The sequence below is a fragment of the Eptatretus burgeri genome, chromosome 1 (assembly GCF_056783735.1).
Source record: "Eptatretus burgeri isolate ZD-2024b chromosome 1, Ebu_testis_v1, whole genome shotgun sequence".
NCBI classification, from domain to species: Eukaryota; Metazoa; Chordata; class Myxini; order Myxiniformes; family Myxinidae; genus Eptatretus; species Eptatretus burgeri.
In genome coordinates, this window is record NC_140961.1 from 87720623 (window position 1) to 87747625 (window position 27003).

Here is a 27003-nt window from a genome sequence, read left to right on the forward strand (position 1 = left end):
GTGGGAAAAATACGGATTGGGAGGTTAACAAGCGGCGATGCAGAAAATATAGCAAAGTGAAGAAGATCGTCTTGAGGCCTGCAAGGCTAACTCCCACCTTAGCAGGGAAAATGGCCTTAAAAATGCCTGTTGTTGTTGCGTTGTTTGGGTTCCTTCTGATGACTCCAATGCAGGATATGGTCTTCCATTTGATTTGAATTTCATTTTTTTCCGTTACAAATTTGCCACCAAAACAATTGGCTCACACCAAGTCCTTCTCATTACTTCGTGGGTAAGTATTCTATGACTTCCATCTACTGTAGTTTGGCATGTTTTGGTTTTCAGTCTGTCTCGTTCATATAACTTTTTTTTTAATGCCCCATGTACATTAGCAATTCTGATACTTAAGTTGCGACTGAAAATTACAAAAAAAAACTTTCCTCTTTACCATTTGAAAACCCTACTCTTGCAAATGACACATTTGTAGCAGCAATTGAAAGTATATTTTATATTTGTATTTTGTCGAAATAATTCGTTTAAAAGCAGTGTCATTGTATTTATTGTTCAATGTGATGTTGAATTTGCTGCATATTTGAAAAGTTTCCAATATAGTGGTAAAAAGAAGGTCCGACATTGTCCCAAAGTTTGAGTGAAACTGGAAAGTTCCACCCTATGTACGTCCTCTTTGCATTAACATGAAAACATGGTGTCATCTGCTGTGCTGCTGTGGGGGTAGGGGAAGGAGGTTTTGGTGTGTTTGATGTCATGTTTTATGACATGAGTTCTTGATTTGGCCAAATGTTGAGCCGCGTTGAGGAAGCCAATCATGTAGGATTCTTGGGAAGTAATTGATTATTATGGAGAATCTTCTGTTCGAGTTTACACAATGGCACAACCTGATTAATCAGCAACACTTCTGTCCTGGGAACTAAACGAGTGTGCCTATTTCTTAATTCCTTTGTGAGCTGAATGTGAATTCCAAATCGAACTCCTTGAGTTCGCCTTGAGCTGCTGCTGTTGGTGGAGTTTTTAAAAAGAAATGAATTTCCGTTTCTTGTAATGAATCTGAGATTCATGAAAAGGAATGAATGTATTTACTCTTCGAGCTTCAGGAAATATTTATCCACGAGCAAATAAATCTGTGCATCGGTTTGGTGGGGGGGGGGGGGTGAATCCGTGCAATAGGTTTTACTCGAGGATACCTTGCTCATCGTTATCGCTCCCAAAATAAAATTCAAAACAATCCCAATGTGGTATCCGCTGGACAGTTACGATGCAGTTGTGAAACCGATGAAGTCACCGAAAGATTTCTGTGCACTCAGTTGCCGAGAAAGAACAGCGTTGGTTGGTTTCAGTCACGTTGGACGTTAACACGGTGTGAACAGGTCGCCCGACGGTCGCTCGTCGAGCGCGCGGTGTTTATAACAATGCACGAGCGCGTGACGCATGCATATGCATGAGGCACGCGCTCCCGTGGCGGCGCCCGAGAAGGGGATGTTTTCACCGGGGCCGGTTCTTTAACCGAGGCCACGCCCCCTGGCTGTCAATGCCTCTCCATCCGCCTCCTACTCAGCCCCAGCGCGGAGCCTCGATTCACGGTTCCATGTGCGCTCTGCGGCTGCACGATGTCTAGCGAGCCCTCTCTGCTGCCAACACTCTCCACGGATACGCTCTCCCCATTCTCGTTACCCCGTCGGAACCCGATTGACGCCTGAACACTGTTCGACGGGCGCTTGGGAGTGACGTGCCGACCAAGTTAGGCTGACACCCTGCGGAGATCAGGCGCGTCCCAAAGAGCCCGATGTTGTTGGCCCATTTGGTGGAACACCTGGAAGGACAGGACAAGCCGCGGCTACAGATGGCTCTGCGCCTGTGCGACGCTCGCCGCTGCCTCGCCTGCCTGTGCGTTCTCCAACTGGTGAGAGATGCGCGCAGTTATCACTCTCACCTGTGATCGAACCGGCGATCCAGCAGCCCGGTCGGCACGCGTGAGGTAAATGTTGGCGGGACGTCGAGGGCGGACCGCAGCCGAGTCGTTAACTTTTTATTGCGTTGTCCCCCCCTCCCCTACTCCCACCCCTGTTTCGTGTCCAGTGAGGAGCTATAATAGCATGGCGAACGGTTTTCACACGCACTTCGATTGTGTCGGAAAATCGATGCGTTTGCTTGTTCCTGCCAACATGTTACCCTCTAATTGCCTCAGCCTTTTTGGCTCCCACGTTTGCCGTTCACGTCGCCTTTGACTCGGCGATCGTTTGTTAAGGAGAGCACCGTTCTTTTGGGAAGCCGCTGACGGCGAGCTGTCTTCAAATCGGCATGTTCTCATTTGTGGGAATGGGGGGAAGGCACGTCGGGCCAATCTCGGGCAGGTTCAAATTGCACAAATCTCTGCTAAATCGTTATCCGGATACCCGTAACCGTGTGCCATTTAATATTATCTCATAGGTAAGATATACTGCACACCTTGATTGATATATATATATATATATATATATATATATATATATATATATATATATATATATATATATATATATATATATGATCTAGCTCTAGTATGTCACTGAGTGCGGAGGAAATTGACATGAGCCACTGGGTCCACACAGTTTCAGGTTTGGTCTGTGCACATCATTGACCGAACCATTCCTGGGAAGTGGATTTTTCCGACCAGTTTGTATTGATGGCACTTACAGCATCACAAGGAACCTTTTGGAATATAAATACAGTATCTGTATGGGCATTACCCTCCTCCTCCTCCTCCTCCTCCTCCTCCTCCTCCTCCTCCTCCCCCTCCCCCAATCCTTCATCTTTTCCTCCCTACCTCTATTTGCCACCTTGTCCTCCACTTACTCCTCACCAGTCCTCTCTTCCCTATCTCCTCTTTTCAGTTTATCTTCCTGCTCTTCCATTTTCACCTCTTCCTCAAGTTTTCCCCCTCCCACCACATTTCTCTCCCTGAAACGGATTTTCCAACGATCCGGTTAGGGTTAGGGTTTGGGTTAGGGTTGGGTTTAGGGCTTCCCCTCACTGATTATCACCCAGACCTGAGTTTCTTACTGATATGAGCAACCTCCCCCAATCTGTTGCAGGGAATTTCACATTGTGCGAAAGCCTTTTCATGATGAGGTAATGTCGTACACTGTTCAGGTAACGGGCCCCCCTCACCAACTTATTGGTGCTCAACGAGGGGAGGGTTCGGGTCATTTTGAGGGGCTTGGGTATCCTCTCTGAAGTGTGCTGTGCAGCAATTGCCTCCTGATGTGCGTGATTCACACTTTTTTGTTCTATTTTGTTTTGTTTTGTATTCACAGTCGAGGCTCGTGGAGGAACTGGACTAATAAGTAATTGTAAGGAATTTATAAAAAAAAAAAAACAGAAGTTTGCATTTTCACAAGTTCTCCTGGTGTTGCTTTTTGTGATAAGATATTTTTCTCGTTCCCTTTATGCTGTGTGCATTTTCCTGAAACGTTCGATTCAGGGCGTCATTGCAGAAGCTTGTGATGAGTTATTTCAGTGCCTGAGAAATTATTGTACTTTTGAAGCTCCCTCTCTGAGCGTTCGTTTGATCACGCTGCACATGAACACTGCAAGGTTCAATTAATTAAGACCTTTAATCAAGTCATAGTAGTACACGTAGTAAGAGATGTAGTCGTAGTTGTAGTAGTAGTAGTAGTAGTAGGTAGTTTTTTTGAGTGCACAAATGGCGTCAGCCCAGCTATGGGATCATATTTAATGTACTGTCAGCCCTGCAGTCTGTTCGTCCGTCCAGGTTCCATCAAAAATGACAACGTATTTCTTTCATATTTCACAGAAGTATGCGGTAACCACTTGGATTCGGAAACGGGGTGTCAAATAACATTGCCAGTATTGGAATTTTGGGAATTTCGTGGAGAATAGTACAGGATTGTACATATGCTTTCGAGAACCATTATTTATTTTTTACCATCGCCACAACCAACCCCCAACTTTGAATTATTAATTTATATACATTTTACCATCGCCACAACCAACCCCCAACTTTGAATTATTAATTGATATGCATTTTACCATCGCCACAACCATCCCCCAACTTTGAAATATTAATTTATATACATTTTATCATCGCCACAACTAACCCTCAACTTTGAATTATTAATTTATATACATTTTATCATCGCCACAACCATCCCCCAACTTTGAAATATTAATTTATATACATTTTATCATCGCCACAACTAACCCTCAACTTTGAATTATTAATTTATATACATTTTGCTATCACCACAACCATCCCCCAACTTTGAAATATTAATTTATATACATTTTATCATCGCCACAACAACCCCCCAACTTTGAATTATTAATTTATATACATTTTACTATCGCTACAACCAACCCCCAACTTTGAATTATTTATTTATATACATTTTACCATCGCCAAAACCAACCCCCAACTTTGAATTGTTTATTTGTATTCATTTTACTATCGCCACAACCAATCCCCAACTTTTAATCATTAATTTATACACATTTTCTCATCACCACAACCAACCCCCAAATTTGAATTATTAATTTGTATACATTTTACTATAGCCACAACCAACCCCAAACTTTGAATTATTAATTTATATACATTTTACCATCCCCACAATAACCCCCAACTTTTAATTGTCAATTCATATACATTTTATCACCGCTACAACAACCCCCAACTTAGAATTATTAATTTATATACATTTTATCATCGCCACAACTAACCCTCAACTTTGAATTATTAATTTATATACATTTTATTATCACCACAACAACCACCAACTTTGAATTTTTTTATGTATATACATTTTACCATCACCATAACCAACCCCCAACTTTGAATTATTAATTTTAATACATTTTACCATTGCCACAACCATCCCTCAACTTTGAATTATTAATTTATATACATTTTACCATCGCCACAACAACCCTCAACTTTTAATTATTAATTTATGTACATTTTATCATCGCCACAACAACTCCCAACTTTGAATTATTCATTTATATACATTTTACTATCACAACAACCAAATCCCAACTTTGAATTATTAATTTATATACATTTTACCATTACCACAACCAACCCCCAACTTTGAATTATACATTTATATACATTTTACCATCCCCACAATAACCCCCAACTTTTAATTGTCAATTCATATACATTTTATCACCGCTACAACAACCCCCAACTTAGAATTATTAATTTATATTCATTTTTCTATCGCCACAACAACCCCCAACTTTGAATTATTAATTTATATACATTTGACCATCGACACTACCAACCCCCAACTTTGAATTATTAATTTATATACATTTTACTCTCGCCACAACCAACCCCAACTTTGAATTATTAATTTATATACATTTTACCATCGCCACAACCAACCCCCAACTTTGAATTATTAATTTATATACATTTTACCATCGCCACAAACAACCCCCAACTTTGAATTATTAATTTATATACATTTTACCATTGCCACAACCACCCCCATCTTTGAATTTTTTATCTATACACATTTTACCATCTCCACAACCAACCCCCAACTTTGAATTATTAATTTATATACATTTTGCCATTGGAACAACCAACCCCCAACTTTGAATTCTTAATTTAAATACATTTTATCATCGCCACTACCAACCCCCAACTATTATTTATTTATTTATTTCTATGCACATGACCATGGACACAGCCAACACCCAACTTTGAATTATTCATTTATATACATTTTACCATTGCCACTACCAACCCCAAACTATTCTTTATTTATTTATTTCTATACACATGACCATCGACACAGCCAACCCCTAATTTTCAATTATTTATTCATATACACTTTACTATCACCACAACAACCCCCAACTTTGAATTATTCATTTATATACATTTTACCATCGCCGCTACCAACCCCCAAGTATTATTTATTTATTTATTTCGAAACACAACCATCGACACAGCCAACCCCCAATTTTCAATTATTTATTCATATACACTTTACTATCGCCACAACAACCCCCGACTTTGAATTATTTATGCATTTACATTTTTACTCTCGCCACAACCAACCTCCAACTTTGAATTATTTATTTATGTACATTTTACTTTTGCCACAACCAACCCCCAATTTTCAATAATTTATTCATTTACGCTTTACTATCACCACAACCAACACCCAAATTTGAATTATTAATTTATATATATTTTACCATCGCCACAACAATCCCCAACTTTGAATTCTCAATGTATATACATTTTACCATCGCCACAACAACCCTCAACTTTGAATTATTAATTTATATTCGTTTTACCATTGGAACAACCAACCCCCAACTTTGAATTCTTAATTTATATACATTTTATCATCGCCACAACAAACCCCCAACTTTGAATTATTCATTTATATACATTTTACTCTCACCACAACCGACCCCCAACTTTCAAATATTAATTTATATACATTTTACTATCACCACTACAACCCCCAACTATTATTTATTTATTTATTTATTTCTATACACATGAGCATGACCCAGCCAACCCCCAATTTTCAATTATTTATTCATATACACTTTACTATCACCACCACAACCCCCAACTTTGAATTATTAATTGATATACATTTTACCATCGCCACTACCAACCCCCAACTATTATTTATTTATTTATTTATATACACATGACCATCAACACAGCTAACCCCCAATTTTCAATTATTTATTCATTTACACTTTACTATCACCACAACACCCACAAATGTGAATTGTTAATTTATATACATTTAACCATCGACACTACCAACCCCCAACTTTGAATTATTAATTTATATATATTTAACCATCGCCACAACCGACACCCACTTTGAATTATTAATTTATATACATTTTACTGTCGCACTACCAACCCCCAACTATGATTTATTTATTTATATACGCATTAACATCGCCACAGCCAACCCCCAATTTTCAATAATTTATTCATATACACTTTACTATCGCCACAACAACCCCCAACTTTGAATTATTTAAGTATTTACATTTTTACTATCGCCACAACCAACCTCCAACTTTGAATTATTTATTTATGTACATTTTACTATTGCCACAACCAACCCCCAATTTTCAATAATTTATTCATATACTTTACTATCACCACAACTAACACCCAACTTTGAATTATTAATTTATATACATTTTACCATCGCCACAACAATCCCCAACTTTGAATTATTTATTTATGTACATTTTACTATCACCACAACCAACCCCCAATTTCAATTATTTATTCATTTACGCTTTATCATCGCCCCTGCCAACCCCCAACTTTGAATTATTAATTTATATACATTTAACCATCAATACGACCAACTCCCCAACTTTGAATTATATATATATATATATATATATATATATATATATATATATATATATATATATATATATATATATATATATATATATATATATATATATATATATATATATTGTTGCGAATTCGCGCCCGCCGGCGTGCGAACGGCCACGTAACTCGAATCGCGGCACGTCGCCCGGATGGACAATCCAGTCGTGACCCTCTCGGACTAACGCCGGGAACCAGTCACGGGTGGACCTTTCGGTCTCACCGCGATCGAGCCAATCGGCCCCCGCGTGGGATAGGGTTGCTCGCCAAATTCGACCTAACTAAGTACCCACACGGAGGGTAGACCGGGCGATCGGACCTCGCCGCAGGTCGACTTCGGACACGGGCCACTTAAGCGACCCGTTCCGTACTATCGGGATAACCGAGCGGTGTTATTCGTCGGCCTCGACGGTTCGATTAATTATCGGGCGTCTTAGCCCACGACCAACCCTTTACGTGAAGCAAGATGGGGATTCAATGAAAGAAATGACAAAGCGAAGCGGGAAAACAGTTCAACAATAAGCACATTTATTTCGCGGCACACGGGAAGCACACATATACAATTCCACCAAAAGCACATGTAAAAGAAGAAGACAAAAAGCAAATGCAACAATGCAGATCTATCCGACTACCGGGCACTCGGCAACACTTATACAATTTTACTTCACAGACGGCGCCGACAACACATAGTCCCAAAGCAAAAGAAAAGAGAACCACCCTCCAGGATGAGGGGGGTAGGCAGGCCTGGGGCCGAGACCATGTCGGGCCTACCCGTCTGATGATGAGACGCGAAGTGGCGGTGGTGCCTCAACTCCGCGGGCCTCGCGGACAGTGTCTGGTAGGGGGTGGGAAGGGGGCCCCCTTTGTCGCACTATCTCAGCGCGGGGGGGAAACAGGAGGGGGTTGCTGATGCTCGGGGAAAGGAGGATTTCACAAAATCTCGGGTCCCGCGACGAGCGTCTCCACCATGACCTCGGTCGCGCCGCCGGCCTTTCCCTCCGCAGTTCCCCGAATCCGACGCGAGCACCCCCTCGTCCGCCTTCGCCGCCGCCGCCTCTCCACAGCTCCGTCCTCTTCACTCCGACTCCGTGAACTCCCAACTGCGAACTGCCAACTGCGAACTGCTTCTCCGAACTCCAAAACTCAACTCCCTCCACTTCCAACTGAACTCGTCTGACGAACGCAGTCGTTTTTATAAGCCCCGTGGCTTCGCTCTTTCATCTTTGACCCTCTGCCTCCGACCTTTCACCTCGCTCCCCATTGGCCCGAGGAAAAGTGGGCGTGAATGCTTTTTGATCCATGAATTTGCATATAGCGACCGCCCTCCAACGCCCTGGAGGCGGGGAGCCTCCAGGGCGTTGCTCACCGCCCCTCGCCCCTCGCTCACCGATTGGACGGAACAAAAGTGGGCGTGAGTCGTTTTTGATCCGTTTTTCTTCGGAAAGTCCGCGATGCTTTTGAACACGCTGCTCGGTGCGCGCCCTACACGAGTCCAGCATCGGTGCCCACGAGTGGCGCGAGATGACGGTGATGCGATGGTGGCGAGCTGTGACGGTAAAGGTCGTGGCGGTTGTGGTGAAGCGGCGTTGTGGTTGGTGGTTGTTGTGTGATGGCTGTTGAGACGTGGTTGGTGGTGGTAATAATGGCGGCTGGTCCAAAATAAACATAGTAAAAGAAAAACGGCTATCCTGAAGTCGCAGCCCTCATGAATGACATTTATTCCCTGTAGACAACGGGTTTGGGCCTAACTACACATATACTTACCGAGATATCTCACCTAAGGGACCTGAATGGTGGTTTGCGAATTTGGTCAACCACAACAATATATATATATATATATATATATATATATATATATATATATATATATATATATATATATATATATATATATATATATATATATATATATATATATATATATATATATATATATTTAACCATCTCAACAACCAACCCCCAATTTTCCATAATTTATTCATTTACACTTTACTATCGCCACAACCAACACCCAACTTTGAATTATGAATTTATATACGCTTTAAGGCCCGGTCACACCTTGACGTTTTAGCCAGCGATGGCAACGTATTAAAATGTATCTAAAACGCTGGCTTACGTTAAACTTTTGATGTTTTTTTTTAAAGATTTGGACGTATTCATAGCGACTTGGTCTTATGTATAACGCATTGGTAATGGACACAGAACGTTTCGTTGTGTTATAGATAACTTATACCAACGAATGCTGAACCTGTTGTCGGCCTACATAACCCATGCCCAACGATAGTCTAACTTAGGCATAGCACGTTGCACGCATCGCCGACGATGTCGTGACGTAGCCTATTAAAAGGCTGACGCACAACGATTCGAATCATAACTGCCGTAGAAATGGAAGTGTCAACATCGCGGTCACACCTTGGCGATTTTGCCAGCGTATGCCGACCTAAGAAAAATGTGTCTAAAACGTTGGGGCACGTCAAATACGCTATGAGTAAGTTTGGTATACGTGAGTACAACGCTAAAGTACGCTATCATACGTCGTAGTAAGTAGAGTACGTCAAGAAATTTTAAACATGTTCAAAATTTTACGACGTACTCGGCGTATGACACACGTTCCGCATGCGATGGGGATAAGTTTTACACACGATATGTGGACGCTTACACACGTCCACAAAGGCTACTTATAAGCTACTCATAAGTCGAAACACGTCGCGGTAATGTCCTTTTTTACACGAAACTTATTTCTAACTTATGTTTGACGTGCTTTGAACCAATTATTTACGTAGTCCCAACACACATCGACGTATGTAGACGTATTCCAATGACGTCTTCCGGTCGACAAAAAAATAAATGAACGTGTTCCTAACTTACAACTGCCATATAAAGACGTGTTCCCAGCGGTTTTGGGAATTGGTATATAAAAATGCTGCTCATAAAAGGGGAACCCAACAGTGTTTTCGAGTCCTTTTTGAGTCGATGTCCATGTCAGCAGTAACAGTATCAGTATTAGTATTAGTATTAGTAGTAGTTTGTTCATGTTGGCAGTAGTAGGTGAGTGTGAGGGGGAGGGTGTGGGTTATGATGGATCCTCCTTGCGTTTAACGATTTAACGATTTAAATGATAAACTCAACGATTTAAATGGCTGCATCTCCACTATTGAAAGTCGACGCTTGCGCTCAACAATTGGATTTTTTTTACACTCAACGACCTTTAAACGGTACCACTCAGCTATTTTCATTGTTTACAATGAACGATTTAAATTGCTGTCACTCGCCTTTGTTTTTTGACGCTGGGGTTTGGAAATTTGAAGCGTTTCTTCTGAACGTGTTAAAACGCTCAAACTCGACTATTTTAAATAGACGCTGCCGATGGACAATTGGAATCATAGCCAAGCTAGACATCGAAGTGTGAACATCCTCGTCATGCCGAAGAAAAGTTTGAAGAATGCTGCAAATAAGTGTCCTGGCCGTGGCCGTGGACGCTGACGCAAGGACGATCCATTATACCGACGTCTTTCAGCCTATGAGTAACTTAAAAGTAACGTCTGTCGACGTGTGGCAACGATCGCGTAACGTGCCAACAACACGTTAATCATAGGTTAGAAATAAGTTTCGGGTACGCTAAACATTACCTCGGCGTGTCTCAACTTATGATTAACTTACAAGTAGCATGTGTTGACGTCTGTCAACGATCGCAGACCGTGCATACAACTTGTGGCCAGTGTAGCGGAACGTGTGAGTCATACGCCGGCATATGTCATGAAATTTCAAGCATGAAAAAATTTGAGGACAACCAAAAAGTACAACGTTTAAAGCCAACGTACAACGACGTATGGCAGTGTTTTTCAGCGTGCTCTCAATGTTATCAAAACTTACCCATAACGTATTCAACGTGTGCCAGCGTTTTAGAAAAAAAATTCAAAAATCGGCATACGTTGGCTAAAACGTCAAGGTGTGACTGGGCCTTTACCATCACCACTCGCAATCCCCAACTTTGAACTATTTATTTGTATACACTTTACCATTGCCTCCACCAACCCCCTAAGTATGATTCATTTATTTATTTGTGTACACTTTATCATTGCCACTACCAACCCCCAATTTTGAGTTATGTATTTAAATATACTTTACCATCGCCACTGCTTATCCCCAACTTTGAAGTACTTATTTATATACACTTTAGCATCGCCACTGTGACAACCTGATATTTATTTATTTATTTCACACACTTTACCAATACCGCTACCTCCATACGTCCTTGAATTATTTATTCACATATACTTCAGCATCTCAGTGATATGACCAGTGGTCTTCTCCTGGAAGTAAAGCAGATGAGGGTTTGGACAGAAATAAGGCAAGGATCTTTCAGTCAGAGTAAATGCATGGAAAGGTCTCCCTGGAAAGGTTGTGGTAGCAGAAAGAGTAGATTGGTTTAAATTGGAATTAGATAAGTACCGATACGCGTTGGAGATTGAGGGGTACAGCCGTACAGGGATATGATCAGGAGCTTGTGTGTCGATGGGTGATGGTTTCTGGGGTTGGTACAGCACAGTCATGATGGGACAAATGGCCTCCTCCTGTGCCAACGTTCCCTGTATATCCTTGTAAATCCTTGTAACCTTGAATTGTTTATTTATTTATACCACCATACCACCTTGAATTATTTATTTATTTATACCACCATACCACCTTGAATTATTTATTTATTTTTATGGCTTTTACCTTTGTTCAACCTTTATTTGTTTCATTGTAAAATGTACAAGTCGCATTTCAAAGCTGTGGTTGGAGGCTGTCTCCTCGATGAGGACTTGCATTCTTGTTTTCCTGTAATTATTTTGACTGCTTTTCGTACTGTAATTGCTTTCTCGTCGCTGGTAGTGATTTCTTGGATTTAACCTTGGATCTTTCGAAACCTGTCAACTTGTTAGTGAATGCATATTGTACTGGGATTCAATCCCGAATTGAAGCCGTTGGTGGCATCATTACTGAGGAACGGCTGTGTTGCTGATGCAGTCTGACGACACATTGGGGCAGAATTTGTCGATCTGTTCAACGTATTCTTTGCGAAAGACAAGACACCCAGTTTAACGTCGATAGGCAGCGTCCTGGGCACAGTCCTATTCCCAATCAGCATCAGTGATATTTCTGATTCTCTTGTCAATTAAACACAATTGGTATTTCATCGTACAGGAGAGATACAGTAGCATAAATTTTGGAGCCTTATTTCACGAAACGAGAAAAATGCAGGATGGCCCACATTAGTTCTGATGGACTTGTATATAATTTTCTATTTCTGTCTTCCAATCATAAGCGTGATGGACCAATCGACCTTTTTTTTCTGTCCTTAGTTCATTTTGTGTTGTTTTGAGACCCAGTGCTTTACCGTTTCATTGAGATACCGCACACGCGTGTGCCTGTCATTCCTCTGACGTAATGAGCCACAGACCATGCTAATTTGAGGAATTAGCCTTACAGAAATCCATTAAACACCACACAACTGCCTTTTGCACTCAATTATGGGTTGTCTGTTTGTGTAGTTTTGGCCATCTTTTGCTCGACAATGATAACCTCAACAATTACGTTCTCTCTTATGTTAGCTGTGCTTACCTTCTAACTGTCTGGCCTGGGTTTGAATCTCGGCCCAGCTATCAACTGTCACCTCGGTGTTTTGCACGCAGGGCGACATACGTAAAGACTGGGTGTCCCGTCTGCCGGCATTATTTCACGGATGTCAAAAATCCCACGGTGTCATTCGCGTAGAGTAGGCGAGATCGCCAGGACAATGAACAAATTACAAATTCCTTCCCAATCTTTCCCACTCACCACACATGGTAAGTGAGATGCTTATGCCAGTACCCCCAATTTGGTTTGACAGAGGCCTTCATCCTGCACTGGATTGAAAACAGGCTGATGATGTTGATGATTGCGATGATGAGCCACAATGATTCATTCATGGGAGCATTGCTCATGTGCTGAGGGAAACAACACTTACTACCTGGACGATGATTACAATCGATCACAGTTCAGGCTTAGGTTAACTATGGCTAAAACCTCTTCCTCTCCAGACAATATTATGCTAATTATAACCACCTTACTCTCACAAATTAAGTAGTTTGTCTATTCCCATGCTTTCCCATGGTATCTGTGTGGAAATCCAGGCACAGTAGACCAAAATGTTGTCTACCCCAGGGAAATCTTCCTTTGTCTCCAGAGTAAAATGATGTGTATCTCCGCACGCTCCACAATGGCACGCGGAAGGAAATTCTGCCATGGTCATTTTAACCTGATGTAAATGTAGGATTCACAATGACTCTCATGGTGTGTTGTTTTGTATGGTTTTTTGTTGTTGTTTTTACCTCTGCCACTGAAGGTGAAAGAGGTTAAGTTTTCACCACTCTCTTTCTGTTTGTTTCTTTGTTTGTTTGTTTGTCTGTGTGCAGGATATCTCAAAAGGCTGTGAACAGATCCGGATGAAATTTGGTGTGCTGGTTGGGTATGTGACAAGGACAAACTGATGGGACTTTGATGAAGATCTGGATATAATACTAGAATTTACTAAATAATTCTTCACAACTGAGAGATTGGGCCAAAAACGATATATATCACAATATCTCGGAAGGTTATGGATGGATTCTGACGAAACTTGGTGGACACGTTGAGTGTTTAAAAAGGATGAATTGTTTCAATTTCAGTGAAGATCCGAATCCAGATCTGGATACGAGAGTTATTTAATTCTCTAAGTGATTCTTCACCATTGAGAGATAGAGCCAAAAACAATGTGTATCAGAATATTTCAAAAATTTATTGGACCCGATATGTTCTCGTGGATCAAGCATTACGTGCTGGAGGTATGCTTTCTACTGGGAGCCCTTCTAGTCATTAATGAGGTTGGCAAGGTATTGATGCAGCGTGTTGTTCATCAATATCCTCACCCATTCCCAAAACGACAGGAGAGGCCATTGTTATCGGTCTGCGTGTCAGTGAGTGTGCGAGTCTACATGTAGATCTATTTGAATATCGATTGCTTCTTTCTCAGATCTAACATAATCTATAAACACTGGCAACGCTGCAGTTAAAAAGTCAGTGCGTGGGTCTGCACAAGTTCTCGCTGGCAAAGCTCTGTGTTGTTAAATTATGTCTTGCTCCATGTATGTATTTTGCTTTTACACTCTCTGAACTAAACAGGCAATTTCTACCTCCACCACCGAAGGTGAAGGAGGTTATGTTTTCACCCCTTACTGTCTGTTTGTCTGTTTGTCTGTGTACAGGATATCTCAAAAAGTTGGGGACGGATCCGGTTGAAATTTGATGGACAGTTTCGGTGTGTGACAAGGACGAACATTTTAGATTATGGTGAAGATCGGCATCCAGATCGGACTACTAGAAATTCTTTAAGTGATTCTTCACCATTGAGAGATAGAGCCAAAAACAATGTATAGCATGAGATTTCAAAAATTTATTGGGCCTGATATGTTCTCTTGGATCAGGCATTACATGGTGGAGGTATGCACTCTACCAAGTGCCCTTCTTGTTTTTGTAAAAGAACAAATAATCAAATTTTAAAAGCACACAACAACAGCTAAATAGTCAAGCAAAATGAGGTTTCCAGAAAATACCGCAGCTGTCACAACAATGAGCAAGATCAAAGCAATGCAAATACAAGCTTACCGGCAAATAAATAATCGGTTTATAAACAGCAACCAGAAGAAGAAAGGAGAAGAAACAAGAAAGGGAAGAGAAATGAAAATACAGCAGTGAAACTTTGTTGTGTCAACTCAACTTGTTGCATGAAGTTGCAGACATGGTGGAAAGAAAAAAGTCATTCACTGATCAACAGCACAGCGCAGTGGTCTCCACTTCAATAATTACCTTCGCCACCGAAGGGGGATGGAGGTTGTGTATTCACCCCTGTTTGTTTGTGTGTGAGCAGGATATCTCAAAAGGTTCCAAGCGGATTTGGATGAAACTTTGTGGAAAAGTTGGGTGTGTGACAAAGACGAACTGATGACATTTTAGTTATGATCCGGATGCAGAACCGGCCTTTCATTGGGATAGAAAATGTTAGCTCTTCAGCCTGGTGGAGGAATGCACTCTGTTGAGTGCTGTTCTAGTTTAGTGATTAAAATGAGCATTGACGAGCAAGGCCAATCAATTTGAGTCAGTTACAGAACCCTGGGTGGTTTATTCGATGGGCATTTGTTCCCTTGGTACATTTTGTGATGATGCACTGGTTTCATATTTGAATCTCTGTACATTAACATAAAAGATTCTCACACTCCGACAGCTGTCCATCAGAAAGACCAATTGGTCTTCTGTGGTTCTTTTTAAGTTGCGTCAACATCAGTCTTTATCCTGTATTTTTCCTTGTCTTTTTATATCACAGCTCAACATTCAATGTTATTGGGATATGTTGTTTTGATAGCCGTGATAAGGGATATGTTGTTATCATATATTATCTGTATAAGCATTCTAACTTACTTAAGATCATTTAACGTTGTTAAAATATGGGGCAGTGCAAATCAGAGTGAGAATGAGTAGCCAAAGTATTGTAATCCATGGAGAGGGGGGATTTTGATTAAATAACAGAAATTGAAGATACAGCATGGATCAATCATTTTAAAAAGTGGACAAAAACAGATAAGGTTATTTCAGGAATCTCTCTTCCATGCATTCTTCCACAAACTCCATCCTTATTAATCCTCCAAAATTCAAGCTTACCACCCACCTCATCTCTTTTGCTCCTCACTTCTCCATGCTGTAAAACTGCATTCTTGATATTTTTGTACAATCTTCCCTCCAGGGCTTCAAGCAAGTGCTGCACCATCCTCAGGTGGCTGCCCCCATCCTTACCCTCAATCATTTATTTTTACCTCCAATGACCCTGCCAAGTCCAACCCCCTTACTTGCAAGTGGATGTGTTTCCTTCCCTCTTCTATCTTGGTCCTCTACTCATGTTCATTCCATTCCCTTGCTTGTTGTGTCCAACTGGTGTATCACTGTCACTTCATACCCTTTGTATCCTCGCTCATCCATGACCATCAATCCAGTAAAGAGAGGGGGAAAAAAGGACTGCCTGGACAATGGGACGATAAGTTGTTTGAACAAAGACAATAAGGGAATAATTCCAGAGCAGTGCGATCACGGCAGACTTCGACTTACCAGGCGTCGAGTTAGTGTACACGGTCGTTTTGAGTTGAGGAAAGGTTTATAGATTGAGTATCGAATTGCTGTTTCACTCAGAATGTTGAACAGACTTACACAAGAGATGTTTCACAAGCATCACTTCACTTCAATCCTTTTTTTGTTTTCTAGCAATGTTGAGTTTCCCAGAAAAGCAGGAAATGCAGGGCAAAGCTCGCAATGAAATATAATGCCTCTTTTGCTCTGACGAAGGGAAAATGCCGAAATTTCAGAGCTTTGTAATCTTTACGGCAGATAATTTTAACATTTTATTCTTATGTTTGTTTTCTCTTGTGCCAACAATGCAGAATTAGCATCTATTTTTCTTTATCAACAATTAAATAGTCGACATTGTGACAAAATCACCAATAACTTTTGCCCCACCATGAACTAGTGACGCTGCTTATATGACTTGCATGCTATCCCAACACCAGTGCCCACCTCCTTGAATTGGTGACTTCATCACACCCACTTGTCATTTGTATAGAATTGATTTTGCCACTCAGACTCCATGCATATTGCTCACCGTCACCTATACGTATTCGTACCTTTACCCCCCCCCCTCAAATCTGTATAAGCAACTTCTTTAAGTTTTCACCACAGTTATTCACCACCATCTCAGATCATCCCCAATGCAAAAGCAGGATCTTATCTACCCTTTTTAACCCCACCCGAATCCCTCCTCCTTCCAAATTTCCAGGTTTCCCTCCTGAGAGTGTCCTTCTGTATCCATGTTGTTCATGCCATGCATCCTCTGCCGCCCACACCACCCCACCCCCACCCCACCCCCACCCCCCTCCCAACACTGATTGTTTGTCCAAGTCTTCCTCTATCTAGGCTTTTAACTCTACTGTTGGTGTTTCCCCATTCTCTCTGCTGTTACTTTTGCATCCTGTTAAATCCTGATCCATTCAGTGTGCTAGCTCTTCCACAAGCTTTGACGATGTATACAAAAAAAAACGCATATAGATCTGATTGGTAGTTATTTTATTCCAATATTGTCAAATTATAATCTTGGAGAGGTGTCAAAGCAGTTAGGGCAAAAGTTACTACTACTACAACTACGAGTACTATTACTACGATGATGATGCCACGCCATTTTGCTGCTCCTTGAGCGATTCTAATTTTCACCACTCCTCTTCATCCTCTTCATACTCTTCCGTTTTTGTTAGTATTTTTGTTTTGTTTGGATTATCTGAACCGAGTTGGTTCATTTCGATGTTTTTTTTTTCACGGTCTGTTGGACTTCATTAGGCTTTTTATGTGCAGGCCCAGCTAGCGCGGGAGTGCCCGTGGGTCGAGTGAAACCCGACTTTGGTGTTATTTGCCAAAATACTTTGTGATCCTATGGCTTTTGGTTTAATTACCATTTATTGTGCTAAATTTGCACACTTTGGTAAGAGCGAGGGCATTATTTGATTAATAACGTGTTTATTTTTTTTGTAACTTTCGTTCACACGAGGGATAATTATTTTTGAATCATGTCTATGAATCAAGATTGGGCTAAAGTTGGTGCTAGCACTTCTGGTGCAGGTGTGAACAGCAAAGCACACCAGTTTCAGTCCTTGACAAGGAAATATGGTGTGAGATGCGAGTTGCGACAAACTACCCAAATTGAAGCATATCTGGGTGCAATGGCTAACGTTGTTGGTTCATCAACAATAGTTGCAGCCTCTAAAATTTACAGAATAGCTGTGTTCTTCCTTAAGTACAAGGCTGCAAATAAGGCAATTAATGAAGGCAATGTTGGCATATCGTTGTTTGTCCAAGTTGAGCCGCTTTCAAGCATTGGTACACAGATCATGCTCTTCAACATCCTCCTTTTATTGCCGATCATGCAGCTCTGCCAATGTTGGAGCGATTGGGGGTGATGAGATCACCAATTAGGCCTGTGCCTCTCGGATATCATTTGCCTGTCCTACATCATATCTTCTCCTTCAAAAGGCAAGTTTTCATTGACCTGAATAACAACACTGAATTGGAGGGATCCTTTTTTATTCTGTTTGAAGGCAGGAATTTTCAGGTTTTTTTTACATTATTAATGAACCTTGTTTTGTTTGTAAGGCAAACAATCAATTGAGAGCAGACTGCCCCACTATCTTAAAATAAGTGTTTGCTCTTTGGGGCCTTGAACAGCCAAGGAAAGATGGAAGTGTCAATTGAGATGTCTGTAAAGGGGTACCTGCTCCTCGATGCCCATAAAAGTTAAAGGAAGAGGAAATTATCACTTCAGAAGTTTCTGTGGGATGTACTAGACCTGGCTTACCTTCTTCCATGGACGTTTGGAGCATGGTAAAGTTGGGGAAAGGGAAAATAGCACAATAAAGAAAATCAGAACCAAAAGATCAGAGAGAGGGTGACCATGTTGATACTTCTGAGGATACACTTGATAAAGACATGGAAAAACGATCTACAAAGTCAGGTACTCTGTAAAATATAGAGTTGGTTACTCGACCTGAACAAATAGAGGAAGGGGTAGTTACTGTTCACAGGAAACAGATCATGAATGTGATCGGCTGATAAATGCAACCAGTGACCTGCCAAAGAGTGAACAGAGTGATAAAGTATCCACAACCAAACCCAGTATGATAATGACAGTGGACTCGGTGACATCTCCTGACTTCACAGAGTCAAAGAAGACTGAGAAGGCATCTGAGGCATCGCCTGTACTGATTCAGCTCTTGTGTGTTTCCTCGACACCCACATGATGTGTACAGGGGGAAGTCAACAAGCATATCTCACCAAAAGCACCGAAAACAGATGAACCCCTCATCCCCTTGAATGTAGTATCTTTAATTCCTACACCTTTGCCTAGTGAGGCAGCAGTATCTATAGCAGTGATAGCAGTGGAAGTTTCATCTGTGTTTCCAGAAGCCTGTGCTAAGTCTCTTTTAAAGTAATGACAAGGTAGAGGATTTGTCACGGAGTGAAGACATAACAAAGTGGAGAGACCATGAGATCCCACATAGTGAAGATCAGGGGAGTATTGGTGCCTGGGAAGGAGATCAAGAAGCGATGATGAGCTTTGAGTCAGAACTGCCCTCAAGGCATCTTTCTTGTATTCCTTGCAATTAAATTTTAGCGAGTTCCTTGAAAAACGTTTACACAGGAGGAAGAAAGTTGAAATGGCCTTAAAATGGTGCAAAGTTCATAATTTATTCGTGCATTCACTGTATGTACTGAGAAGAGAAGGACACAAAAGTAAGACTTCAGTTTTACAAGAGACCCACTCAACTCAAGAGGTTGCTTTCTAATGGAGACGTCAATGGCAAGGATCGGCGTATTTCAGTCACCTAACAGATACATCCTGTGGGGTGGCTATCCTCTTCTCATCATATTTTAAGTCTGATACACTTGTGATAAATGAGGTCAGTTGAGGCCATTTGTCACACATGAAAATAGAGCTTGAGGATGTTGTTATTAACCTTATGAATGTTTATGAGCCATGTATGGAATCTGAAGAGTGCGTTTCTTGGACCACATGTGGAGATGTGTGCTCACCTTGCCTGACAAAGAGTATGTAATTATTGGAGGGGACTTTAACTGCACTCTCAATCCCTCCCTCGATCGAGTGGGTCAAGAGCTGCACGGTCCCTCTGCTAAAGTGTTACAAGATATGGTAACGTAATTAAACCTGAGAGACATTTTGTGTAGACAGCACCCCCACCAACACAACATTTACATACACTGGTATCAGGGGTGGCCATATCTTGCAATCTTGACTGCACAGAATCTATCTGTCTCACCATTGGTACAGGAATGACAGTGACTGCAGTATCAAATTTGCATATTTTACAGATCATAATCTGGCCTGGATAAAACTTTCTCTGGCTGAGACAAGGTCCAGTGCTGGTCTCTGCTACTTCAACAATAACTTAGTTCAGGATGAAGCTTTTCTTTCAGTATTTCATAATTGTCAAACTTGAAGAAGCAGAAAAGGAGATTTCTGCTCGCTTGGACTCTAGTGGGATGTGGGTAATGTCCAGCTGAAATTGTTGTGAGAGAAGTACTTGGGATAGAGATCACGAGGATAGAAGTGGAGCTGTTGCATCTTGAGCTTCACCTGACAACACTTACCCCTGCTGAATTACATTATTACGAAGAAAAGAAGAGCACCCTGAAAGCATGTATAGTGGGGCAACTTAGCTAAATATAGCATAACAATTGTGCATTTTGTGAGGAAAGCACCAAATTTGGCACACGAGTAGCCTATCATATTATGAACAGATTTGGATATTGGGCCATCTCAAATTCAGCCGCTGATGGCTGTGGCAGCCATTTTCCACTGCCATCAAAAATTTGAGATGGCCCAATATCCAAATCTGTTCATAATATGATCGACTACTAGTGTGCCAAATTTGGTGCTTTCCTCACAAAATGCACAATTGTTATGCTAAGTTGCCCCACTAGTAGCAGTTTCGAAGGCTTGGAGAGGATATGTGTGCAAAAGCTTTGGAAATGCATAAAAGTCAATTTCAAACAATATGCAGTATTCTGGCAGAATATGGCTATTTACTTGATGATTACAGAAGTGTTCATCATTGAATTTGGACTCGGAAATTGGCCAAGGGAATTGATCCCCAGGCACCAATCCTCTGGGTTTTTCAGTGCCTGTGCAGCCTTGAGTCCTGTGTGGTGGTCTGAGTCAGGCCAGAACGAGATGCCATATTCTGAGGGAGAGGGAGGGCTTTCCTTCCCCACCCCTTTGTCACCTCGTGGTGACACTGGGTTGCACATGATAGTTTAGCCCAATCCTTTTATGCTCAGCTGTACTTGGGGAAAAGTGTGGACACTAATGGTTGCGGTATGTTGTGGAATAGCCTTTTTGTGCTTGCCCCCAGAGGATCAAGAACGACTAGATGCTCCTTTGTCTCTGGATAAATTGTCACATGTTCTGCAAAGTCTGTCACTAGATAAGTCCCCTGGAATTGATGGCCTATCTTGTGAGTTCTCCAACAAAGTATGGGAATTGATTGGGCTTGATTACCGAAGTGTAGCCAAATAGGCAGGCGATGCAGGCTGAACGCCATGATCTTGGCGTCGAGGAACTTTGGCTCTGATTCTTAAGAAGGGAGAGTTGATAGACATTATAAACTACCACCCACGTGTCTGTTATGCGTGGACAACAAAATAATGGCAAAACTGTTGTCAAATCGTCTGGGACGTGTGTTGCCAAAATTAGTGTTCCCTGCCAATTCATAAGCTGTCCTTGGTAGAACAATATCCGAAAATATATCTCTGATCAGGGACTTTATGCACGATGCGGACATGCCAAAAACTCAAATTGGAACCTTTCTCTGGATCAGGAGAAAGCATTTGATCGAGTGAACCATGACTACCTTTTTGAGACCTTGTTATCCTTTGGGTTAGGGAGGAGATATGTAAGCATGCTTTGGACACTGTACACTTCTGCAGAGTCCCTCATTAAAGAAAATGGTTCCTTGCTTGTACCTTTTCCTTTTGAGAGTCGAATAAGGCAAGGTTGCCCTCTCTCTGGCCAGCTCTATTCCTTGTGTATTGAGCCTATCCTCTGCCTGATGAGACGATGGTTAACTGGCATCGTGGTGCTATGCAGTCATATTCCCTTCATTCTTTCTGCTTAAAGAAATGATCTCATTTTTTCAGGAAGTGCAAGACGTATGCAAACAGTTTGAGACTGTCAACAAATCCACTCGGCAGCATCATCTGCTAAAACAAATTGGCGGAAGAGCTCTGGACTCCTGGTTGGACCCATGCAGGTTGAAGAACTCCCTATGCTGTTTCAGTAATTGACATGGAGACACATCGTCATCAACATCATCATCATCATCATCTGATCGAGCGAACTTGGGTACACCTTTCGATTGCTTGCCAATCAATTGGTTTTTTTTTACTCGAGTCGCTACACGAGCAATTGCAACTCCTGCTCGTGTGGACATGGAGTCACGATTAACTTAAATATTTGGGGTCTATTTGTTCATCTCTCATAAATGGTCATCGGTCCACAACTGGAGTGCTTTAGAGGAAGCAATACAGCTGGAGCTCAGAGACTGGAGCAGACTTTTAAGGATTCTGTCTTTCATTGGGAGAGCTCTTTTTCTAAAATAATATATCCTTCCAAAGCTGTTGTTCAAGCTTTCTTGCAAAAGTATTCCAGATAAGTTTCTGGCTAAGATGCAAAGGACGTTGCTGAACTGCTTTTGGAATGGGAAGCATTGGGTGTCTCGATGAATCCTGAGCGTGCCTGTTGCTGAAGGTGGACAGGGTTTTCCCTGCCTTCAAAGCCACTTTTACACCTTCAGGTTACAGACCTTTCCGCAATACCTTTTATGCTAACTCAATACCGCAATGGTGCATTATTAGGGTACCCTGTGAGTACAGGGTACCCTATTGTTTTTCTTCTGTTTATTATTATTACGCATTATTATTATTTTCCGCCGGCATTTTGCACCCTTTTTCGCTTTAAAAATCATTTTCTCTGGGACACTAAGGCCGATCGACAGGAAATTTTCACCATAGATGTATCTTTTTTGATAGCACAATCACGTTATAATTATGACGTCATTGGTCACGTGGTGCGGTCGCCATCTTGAAAAAAGCGATAAACTTTGGACATCTGTATCTCGGAAACCGTGCAATGGAAAATTTTTTCGTTTGATACATTTTACTAAGCTCACTATGGGGAACACGTGTGATTTTTTTCGTGATGTCATAAGTGAAGCGATATACCGGTGAAAATTCGTCAAGTAGAATGCCGTATAGGAAAAATCTGAAATTTTTTCAGCGTCACTTACACCAAAATTCATCGTCAAAAATGTTTTTTAACGTCATTGATGACGTAATTCGGCCGCCATCTTGTTTTTTAGTGTTTTTTAAAAAAAATCTTCTTCTCCAGAAGGGCTGGACAGATTGAGGCAAGACTTTACAGGTACATTCCCCAAGAGGTCCTTTCTCAAGTTTGTTAATTTCTTGTTGACAGGTCACATAGTTTGGTGGCCATCTTGAAAAAAACCTTAAAACCTTCAAACATCTTCTTCTCCAGAAGCGCTGGTCCAATGAAGGCGAGATTTCAGAATTATATTCGTGACATGCATGCGATGCAAGTTTGTTAATTTTGAAGTGATAGGTCACATGGTTTGGCCGCCATGTTGGATTTAAGAAAAATATTAAATGTTTTCTCTGGAATTTCATAAGCCATCGAAGCGAAAATTTGCAAGTGCCTTCTTCCCTCAAGTGTGCATACATGGTAAAAAAAATTATACCTCAGAATTCACATGGTTTGGCGGCCATCTTGGATAGAAAAATAGACCTTATCCGATTTACACGAAACTTCACAGACTTGTTCGGGTCGACGATGGAAAGCAGAATTTAAATTTATGATATCATAGGTCACAAGGTTCGGCAGCCATCTTGGATTGAAAATGAATAAATTTTAAAAATCTTCTTCTCCAGAAGGGCAAGACAGATTAAGATGAAACTTCACACATATATATTCCCCAGGAGGTCCTTTCTCAAGTTTGTTAATTTCTTCTTGATCGGTCACATGGTTTGGCGGCCATCTTGAAAAAACCCTAAAACCTTCAAACATCTTCTTCTCCAGAAGCGCTGGTCCGATGAAGGGGAGATTTCAGAACTATATTCGAGACACATAGCCGATATAAGATTGTTAATTTCCAATTGATAAGTCTCACTGTTTGGCCGCCATGTTGGATTTAAGAAAAATATTAAATAATGTTTTCTCTGGAACCGCTTAACCTAATGAATCGAATGTTTGCAATTATCATCTACCATCGTGTGTGCACGCGTGGTAAAAATTCTGACATCACACGTCACAAGGTTTGGCGGCCATCTTGGATAGAAAAACGCACCTTTACCGATTAACACGAAACTTCATGAACGTGTTCCAATAGCAAGTTGGAAGCAGAATCTAAATTTGTGATGTCATAGGTCACATGGTTCGTCAGACATCTTGGATTGAAAAATAATATCTTAAACATCTTTTTCTCTGAAACGACTGAACAGATCCAGGCGAAACTCCACCACTATGACCGCCTCTCCATGACGAATAAAAAGGTCTCACCCCCTTTTGAGGTACGACACAACGTTTGGCAGCCATAGTGGATTGAAGGAAAATATTAATTAATGTTTACTCTGGAACTACTGCATCAATAAATGTGAAACATCACCGTTATGGTGGAACCATCATGTGGAATGAGCGTTTGAAATTTCAACGGGATCAGGCCCAGGGTTTGGCAGCCATGTTGGTTTTAAGAAAAATATTAAATAATGTTTTCTCTGGAACTGCTTAACCTAGCGAAGCGAAAATTTGCAGTTATCTTCTCCGATCGTGTTTGCACATGTGGTGAAAATTATTATGTCACAAGTCACATGGTTTGGCCGCTATCTTGGATTGATGGATAAATATTAATTAATGTTTACTCTGTAACCGCTGCTTCTATATATACGAAACTTCAAATTTGTAATTTAGCCGACATGCGAAACAAAAGTTTAAAATTTCAACCTGATCGGTCACGCGGTTTGGCAGCCAGAATTATTTAATTATTTGAATCTGTTCGCCAGTAATAAGGAAATTGAACGCTTTGTGCTGCCAGGTTCGTAACTCGTCTGTTCCGCGCCGTCTCGAAGCAGGCCTGTGTTTGTATCACCATTAAATAATGTTTTCTCTGGCACCGCTTATCCGATAAATGCGAAACTTTGCGACTATGATTTAAGTCTCATGTATCAGTTGTGTCAAAGGCGGACGGACTGGGTACCCGGTCATCACTGCCAGCAGTTATAAAGTGGCAGTTCTAGTTATCATTATTTTACTTAGCATCATAGTTTTACAGTAAAGTGCTCAGTCTAGGTTATAAATGGCAAATATTCAGTTTTTCCTCCCACAACCTCGCCAGCGAGCCATTGCCCTCTTTCCATCAGGAAATACTGAAGGCTTGGTGTGTAATTGATATGACCAGAGCAAATGGTCTTCACCCAAGGAAACACCAACTGGAACAATCACTTTTCTTGATCCCACTTCTACAAGCCCCAACGTTAGCTTCCCTCACTAAGGAGAAAGCTCTTGGCTGAGGTTATATCCACAGTGGGAGATCTCTGAAAGGGTGAGGAGAATGATAATCTCTCACCTGAGGAACTCAGTGCAAAGATAGACCTACAGGCAATCAGAGTTCCCTTTAGGATACTTTACGAGGTTAAAAACTCATTTCCTTTGAATTGGCTTACCTGGAGAACCCATGCAAAGGTGAGGAAGCTATGCAGGTTCACTCCCCTACTTCAGTTGCTTTTATGATAAAACTGTACAGATGCATTTTCTTTCAAGCACCACGTGCACATCATATGAGCAAGGTCCCTGACACAGCTGAGGTCTCCTTCTGTGAATCATCAAGGAAAGAAATATATGCACAAGTAATCCACTCACTCCATTTTGTTGAGTTAGAAAATCGGATGGGTACTCCCCTCGCGAAAGGTTCTTCTGCCTCCATTGCCGACCCATCCAAATGGGATATCTCTTTATCTCCACCCAACACATTGGACAATAAATAATGCATTTTGTGGTATTACCCCACAATGCTCTTTACTTTTACTTGGCTGATTATTATTATCATTATTTACTTGTTGATCTTCCTGGCAGAAAACCAAATTGCTTGGTGTCAATATTGGCAACTTTTTTTTTGTCTTCACCAACCTTTTCAATAACTTTCAACGTCTGCTTCATTTGTGTAATTCCACTGTAATATGAATGTAACATAGAAGATTCCCATTCATCTTGAAGATGGGCACAATAGGGCTATTTACCCTATGTATAAGGATCGCTCCTTCTTTCCATAACATTCTACACAACTTTGTCATCCACTTGATACCTATTTCTCCAGCCAACTCTATGGTTTTGTCTCATAATCGAGTTTGACCTGCTGGCTTTCCTTTGTTTAATACTCTTATGTTAACGTTTATATTCTTCTTTATGATTCATCTTCACATATCTCTTCTTCTGGACCTTCAACTTTATTACCATCCAGATCATTCTTCCATTCATTCTCTTCATTCAAGACGCTCTTCATTCTTTACTCTTCATTCTTTTACCATCTGTCGAACTGTTTTGAAAATTTTATTCTTGCCTTCGAATGTGCTTTAATTTTTCTTACATTATTCATACACTTTTTTCTTTGCTATCCTCATTTCCTCCTACGTTCCCTTTTTCAAATGTTTGTCATCTTCTTTATCATGAGGATCTTTACTCTGCCATTTTTTAAAGCTTGTTTCTTCTGTTGGCCAGTTTCTTGGACTCTGATGTCCATCTCCATGTTTGTCGTTCCTTTTGAAACCTGCCAGTCCTTATTCGATAAACATTGCTGGCTGTCTTCACCCAAGCATTTTTCCATTCGAGTCCACATCCCATCTACATATTTAGAAGTCACAGACCTCACTTCATT

The 27003-nt window shown here is 41.1% G+C and overlaps 1 protein-coding gene across 3 annotated transcripts in view; it reads left to right on the forward strand.

Moving 5' to 3' along the window:
- The first annotated feature begins 1497 nt into the window (after nt 1-1497).
- The window catches only part of LOC147034914 (sodium/potassium-transporting ATPase subunit beta-1-interacting protein 3-like), a 512142-nt gene continuing 486636 nt past the window's right edge, over nt 1498-27003 (forward strand). The window contains exon 1 of one of the 3 annotated variants that reach the window (XM_085891090.1): nt 1498-1897. In XM_085891090.1, the coding sequence (XP_085747216.1) occupies nt 1781-1897 (117 nt within the window). In that variant the 5' untranslated portion in view covers nt 1498-1780. The remainder of the gene's footprint in view (nt 1898-27003) is intronic. The other 2 variants (XM_085891081.1, XM_085891093.1) reach the window with 2 other exon arrangements.